Source organism: Sprattus sprattus (assembly GCF_963457725.1).
Source record: "Sprattus sprattus genome assembly, chromosome: 19".
NCBI lineage: Eukaryota > Metazoa > Chordata > Actinopteri > Clupeiformes > Clupeidae > Sprattus > Sprattus sprattus.
The window spans coordinates 24649893-24656955 of record NC_137917.1 but is presented as its reverse complement, the minus strand read 5'-3'; the positions used below and the strand labels follow the sequence as shown (position 1 = coordinate 24656955).

General features: G+C 44.2%; 1 protein-coding gene across 1 annotated transcript in view; it reads right to left on the bottom strand.

Moving 5' to 3' along the window:
• Positions 1-1742: 1742 nt before the first annotated feature.
• The window catches only part of LOC308380812 (CUB and sushi domain-containing protein 3-like), a gene marked incomplete at both ends in the record, with an annotated part of 198970 nt that continues 193649 nt past the window's right edge, over positions 1743-7063 (bottom strand). The window contains 5 exon segments of the mRNA XM_080858223.1: positions 1743-1902; positions 2344-2479; positions 4014-4101; positions 4741-4853; positions 6386-6544. Of these exon segments, the coding sequence (XP_080714349.1) occupies positions 1743-1902; positions 2344-2479; positions 4014-4101; positions 4741-4853; positions 6386-6544 (656 nt within the window).

The following is a 7063-nucleotide window of genomic DNA, read 5'->3' as shown; positions in this document are numbered from 1 at the left end:
GCAATAACACATACCTCTGAGACGTGTAGCGATTTGGCACTCAGGAACAAACAGATGCCAGACTGTTGGATCAAGTTCTCCCTCGCGTGTCACGTAAGGATAGAGTGCAGTGCAGAGGCTATGGCATGGATGGAGTTCTTCTTTGGGTGTATGGGGCGAGTTTGGGGTGTGTGTGTGTGTGTGTGTGTGTGTGTGTGTGTGTGTGTGTGTGTGTGTGTGTGTGTGTGTGTGTGTGTGAGTTTGTGTGTGTGTGTGTCTAAAACGAGACCAGCACATTAAGCATATGACTCACGCACAACCGTGAGCCACACCAGAGAGGACAGGCGATGATGAGAGGGGCGACATCAGTGGCGGCGTCGGTGGCGGCATCGGTGGCGGTGACAGTGGGGACAGTGGCGCGCTTGCATTCAGCCACAGGGCCAGTCAGTGGCGGGGCAGCAGCTCATTTAAATGAGATTCAGAGGACGCTTTTATCTACCGGGAAAACAAAGCCTCCATATCTGTGACGGAGAACAAAGACAGAGAGAGAGAGAGAGAGAGAGAGAGAGAGAGAGAGAGAGAGAGAAATAGAGAGATACAGTAGAAAGTGAAAGATAGACAGAGAACGAAGCAGAGGAGGTGAAAGGGAGAGGGAGAGAAAAAGAGAGTGATAGAGAAAGAGAAAAAGAGAGTGATAGAGAACAGACATATTGTGCATGGGGAGACATGGAGGGCACTAACAAGGGGCGTCTCTCCACACATGTCCTAATGAACAAGGGTCCTCTTAAACAAGGGTCGGGGGGTCACTGTGGCGCAACCAGTAGCCCCGACCACATTCGGGCTTGATGCCCATGGAGGACACAGGTTCGAATCGGGCTCGATGTCATTTCTCCAGTCCACTCCCCATATCTTCTCCCTCTCATTTCCTGTCCCACTCTTCACTAACCTATCATTAAAAAAGGCATAAAAGCCCAAAAACAAATCTTTAAAAAAATAAATCCACACATGTCCTGATGATTTGCCAGTCTCAGAGCGGGTGATGTGACAGGCCTGACACCAGGGCTTAGGCGCGGGCTGCTGATCCTCATCTTCAAAAGCAGAGCCACTTTGTTTTGTGCCAGTAGCAGCAGGGTGAAGGGGGAGCGCAATCAATACACACACACACACACACACACACACACACACACACACACACACACACACACACACACACACACACACACACACACACACACACACACACACAGAAGGACTTCAGCATGGGACTTCACATCGAAAATGAGCCGATGACAAAAAAAAAGGAAACAACAAAAGTATTCCACTGAGTGACACACACCTAGACACACACACACACACACACACACACACAGACACACACACACACACACACACACACACACACACACACACACACACACACACACAGAGCTTTAGAAAACAAAATCCCAGGAGATCGAGGGAAAAAAAATAAACTTGAAACTACAAAATAGACAAATACACTCACGGAGTGCGGAATATATTTAGAATGCTCCACTCACATGGTGAAGAAAATGCGCACTCTCTCTCTCTCTCTCCATCTCTCTAGATCCATTAAACTCACAATAAGCTGGGTCATGACTCCTCAAAGTGTGCTTCGGGGTTTCTGAAGACATGTTATCTTTCAAAAATAAGGTCGTCACACATCCAGATTTACCAAAAAAAAGAAAAAAAGAAATCCCTTAAAAAAAAAAAAAAGTAATGTTCCATCCAAGAAAGGGTCCTTATCAGACCATTGTGCAGACTGTGTTGAGGTTGGGGTCAAAGCGGACCACTTTGCCTTCAATCGACTTGGAGTTGGTGTTGTACATGGGGTTCTCGAACGTGGCCTGGCCATTGTTGTTCTCGTGGACGGAGCAGCCAGAGTACTCGGCTTTATCGGTCTTCCTGTAGCAGACACAGGAAACACAGAGTTAAGGGCCACACTCACGACACCTTTGGATAAATCACCCCGGTCTCCGAGCTAAAACTAGCTCACATTCTGAATGCAGCAGCAGGTCATTTAGTAGATAGGGGATGTATGCCCTATGCACAAGTGATTGCTACTATATCTTTGGTGCTGGATGCACTGAATAAAAAGCTTATATTTAACACTGATGGTCCCTCCACCCAAGTTGGTTTGGGAAAACACTGTGCAAGTCAAACAGCGTTGTGCTTAGGCTCTGTACATTTACCTAAAGCGAGTGGAGTAATCTATACTGAATAAAAAATAAATAAAAAATCTTCAGTTATTATCAGTCCCTTAACCTTATTGGTCCCCCTTCAAGCACATCGCCTGCCCACCTTGCTAGTGTCGCGGCAAATGAGTAGTGGTGACTTCACACGTACCGTTGCTTATAAAGGTAAAATCCAAAGCCTGCAAAAATCAGGGCGAAGAAAGGCACAAGGATTGCGATGGCCACAGAGCTGCTATTGGTTCCATGCGGAGCCTCAGGTGTCCTGGTTGTCTCCGTGAAGTTCAGACCTGCCAGGGAAGCATCTGTTGCAGTCTTAATATACACATCAAATATGGACCCCACACATATTCACCTCCAAATATGGAACCACACATATACACACCACATATGGACCCCACACACATACACATCAAATATGGACCCCACATATACACATCACCTCATGCAAGGCTAGCAGTCAATAACAGCCCTAAGATGAATCAGTGTTTTAGCATGCACAAGTGACAATGACTGGGGAAACAGAAGTGGGCATTTTCACACTGACCAACAAGCAAAACGCATCAATTTGCAGCATAAAACTGTCCTAGTGGATGTTTCTAATGCTTCTTCTGCTGTTAGAGACCCTTTAAGGAAAAGTTTGCCACCTCAAGCAGATGGGTCCCCCCTTATGTGCCGTGGTTCTGCTTAAGGTTTTTTCCTGCCTAACAGGGAGTTTTTTCTTGCCCCTGTTGCCATTGTGCATGCACTAAGGGGGTTTAGGCTCTGGGCTCTGTTAAGCGCCTAGAGGCAATTGTATTGTTATGGCGCTATATAAAATAAAATTGAATTGAATTGAATTGAATTGAATTAAGATGCTGAGAGCTAGAGTCTGTCCTGCCAGGCCAAAATAGACATAGTTATAGTTAAGGTGTTTAGTATGGAATCAGATCAATGCCATAAATATTTTGTAATCTGTAATATAGATTTTGTATCTGTAATATAGATTAAGTATCTGTGAAACCATCTACACTTTCAAAACCTATCTACAGATACGGATTTCAAATACGAAATGTATCTACACTTTCAAAAACTATCTTCACTTTCAAAATCTATTTACAGATACATATTTCAAATACGAAATGTATCTACACTTTCAAAAACTATCCATAGTTTAGCAGACGCTTTTGTCCAAAGCAGTCCAATTAGATCAGGCATCGGGACCCTGATAAAGACGCTCCGATGGGCTATGCAATCTGTAAAAATACAGTTTATTTTGGTGTGAATTTATTAACCAATCAGGGATGTTGAAAAGTGACAGGCAACCCCACCAGCTAATTACTTTGCTTGTGCCCAGTCTATGTTGCTTATGCCCAGTTTATTCCCAAGTCAGAAGTTAGCAAGAACTGCTAATGTGCTCTTTTGAGCTCAGAAGTGTGTTAATTCAATCAATTTGGGGCACTACTATGGCTGTGTGCTGTGCTTCCAGGAGCCTGTTGTGAATCATCTTAATCATACAATACAGAGGCGTTGCCTCAAAACAGGAATTTATACACACCTCCTGTAGCGATTACTGCAAATCAAATTACTTTTATTCAATTAAAAAGCCTAATTACATTACAAAACTCTTCAGCAGTTGCACTATATTCAATTAGATTTAATTGAAGGATGAATCACCCTGCATTTAAACTACCATTAGCAGTGGCCCTCGAAAAGCTCCCAGGAGACTTAAGCCAAACAGCAACAGACAGACCTGACAAAAGTCCCCATATTTACCTTGCCGTTGTAGTCCACACACACACTCACATACTCACTCACACACTCACACACACTCCTCATATTTACCTTGCCGTTGTAGTCCGAACGGTCCGTAATCTCTACCCTGTATGAAGCCTTGATAGACGTAAGTGCCACGATCAGGCTCAGCAGAAACCTGGAGGATTGGCATATGCCGTTAGGAGGTCTGTGCAGAAGGTATGTAGCACCACATTCTCTTGCTTTGAATGACTTTCGCTGTGGCATGCCGTGCCGTGAGAAGCCATTTAGCCCTGTGTGTGTCATGTTAGTGTCTACATTATGTGCAGCTGATGGACAAAGTGCAGGGCTTGCGTCCGGCAGTTTCCTGATTTCAAGAATGTCGCTCAGAATGTACCGCCATTAAAATGTGGGTGCTAATGCACATGCACATTCTAGCTTATGAGCGGACACACTCACATACTCACACACACACTCACACTCACACTCACACTCACACACACACACACTCACACTCACACACTCACACACTCACACACTCACACACACACACACACACACACACACACACACTCACACTGCATGGCCACCAGCGGAGTCACATATACCTTTTTAGATTCATCAAATCAGAGCTCTAATCTGAGATAAAGTACTACAGTATACATATTTTAAATATCACACACAATATAATACGCCGATACTTTTTTTTTGCTGGCATAAGAATACTGCAATATTCAAGTCTACTGTCCTGATTCAGTCTCTCCCAACAGGTAGTTTGACAGTTTGACAGTTTGAGGTAGTTGGGGTTGTCACTCACAAAGCCATCCATGGCCCAGGTGTCCTCGGTGGTCTTGCTGTAGGTGCTGTGGGCCAGCGTCTGACTGTGATGCAGCTGCAGTGTGAGGCGTGCCTCTCTGCTCTTATACACGCCTGCAGAACACAACATAATACTCAGAATCAGAATCATTCACAACCGTACACTCAGAATCAGAATCATACACACTATGATACTCAGAATCAGAATCATACACACCATTAAACTCAGAATCAGAATCATACACACCATGATACTCAGAATCAGAATCATACACAGCATTATACTCAGAATCAGAATCAGAATCATACACACCATTATTCTCAGAATCAGAATCATACACACCATTATTCTCAGAATCAGAATCAGAATCATACACACCATTATTCTCAGAATCAGAATCAGAATCATACACACCATTATACTCAGAATCAGAATCATACACACCATTATTCTCAGAATCAGAATCAGAATCATACACACCATTATTCTCAGAATCAGAATCAGAATCATACACACCATTATTCTCAGAATCAGAATCATACACACCATTATACTCAGAATCAGAATAAGGATCATACACACCATTATACTCAGAATCAGAATCATACACACCATGATACTCAGAATCAGAATCAGAATCATACACACCATTATACTCAGAATCAGAATCATACACACCATGATACTCAGAATCAGAATCATACACACCATTATACTCAGAATCAGAATCATACACACCCGTACACTCAGAATCAAAATCATACACACCATCATACTCAGAATCAGAATCAGAATCATACACACCATTAAATTCAGTATCAGAATCAGAATCATATACACCATGATACTCAGAATCAGAATAAGGATCATACACACCATTATACTCAGAATCAGAATCATACACACCATTATTCTCAGAATCAGAATCATACACACCATTATACTCAGAATCAGAATCAGAATCATGCACACCTTTAAACTCAGAATCAGAATCATACACACCATTATACTCAGAATCAGAATCAGAATCATACACACCATTAAATTCAGTATCAGAATCAGAATCATACACACCATGATACTCAGAATAAGGATCATACACACCATTATACTCAGAATCAGAATCATACACACCATTATCCTCAGAATCAGAATCAGAATCATACACACCATTAAATTCAGTATCAGAATCAGAATCATACACACCATTATACTCAGAATCAGGAACTTTATTAGCTCTTTACATGTGACTTAAAAGATATATAGAATTGCACTGTATTACAATTTGATGAACTGTGTATTAAATATTAGTTCTTAATAAAAGTGTAACCAATACACTTAAATGTTTATTTTTGACTGCAAGGATTTGAGTCAGTCAGTGTTGCCCGGATACTGTCACTTTCGAAAGGTAAGCTTCCCTCACCCGAGGCAAGGCGTGGTTTCAGTTGCATAATATCCACTCAGTAAAACACTCCGGACATTGGAGGATCACACACGCTACATATCTCTTAGCACATAAGTCTCCTGCAGGTTAACACTGTCAGAGCTTGGCTCGGCCCGGCCTGTCAGCACCAGTGTGTGTTTCTGACACCATTAGCCCAGTCCCCCCTCAAACCCCCCCCCCCCCTCCAACCCCTCCACTAACCAGAGAGCAGCAGCTCGGTGTCGCCGTCGTTCAGCGTCACGTTGACTCTCCCCGTGGTGACGTTCAGGCTCGTGATTGTCAGAGTCATGGGCTGCTTGACGCCTCGGTGCTCGAACGAGCCTCTCCAGGCGTAGGTCGGCGCAAACACGTCGTCGGGAACTGCATGGAGATGGTTAGCATAGCGAGAGAGATAAGGAGAGACAGACAGAGAGAGAGAGAGAAAGAGAGAGAGGAGGAGAAAGAGAGAGAGGCAGAGAGGGGGAGAGACACAGAGACAGAGGGGGAGAGAGCGAGACAGAGGGGTAGAGAGAGAGAGAGACAGACAGAGAGAGAGATAGAGAGAGAGACAGAGGGGGGGAGAGAGAGAGGGGTAGGGGGGAGAGAGGGAGAGAGACAGAGGGAGAGAGAGAGAGAGAGACAGAGGGGGGGAGAGAGAGAGGGGTAGGGGGGAGAGAGGGAGAGAGACAGAGGGAGAGAGAGAGAGAGAGAGAGAAAGGCAGAGAAGGGAGGAAATTAGACAACAGTGCTTGAGAAGCACTTACGAACACATCCAGCAATTAACACCTTCCTGTCACTCTCGGAGGGAGTCGGCGGGAGCGGCTGGTGTGTAATTTGTGCACGCAGAGAAGACGGATCATGCCCAGCTACATGTGTAGACATTCAAAAGGACGGGATGCT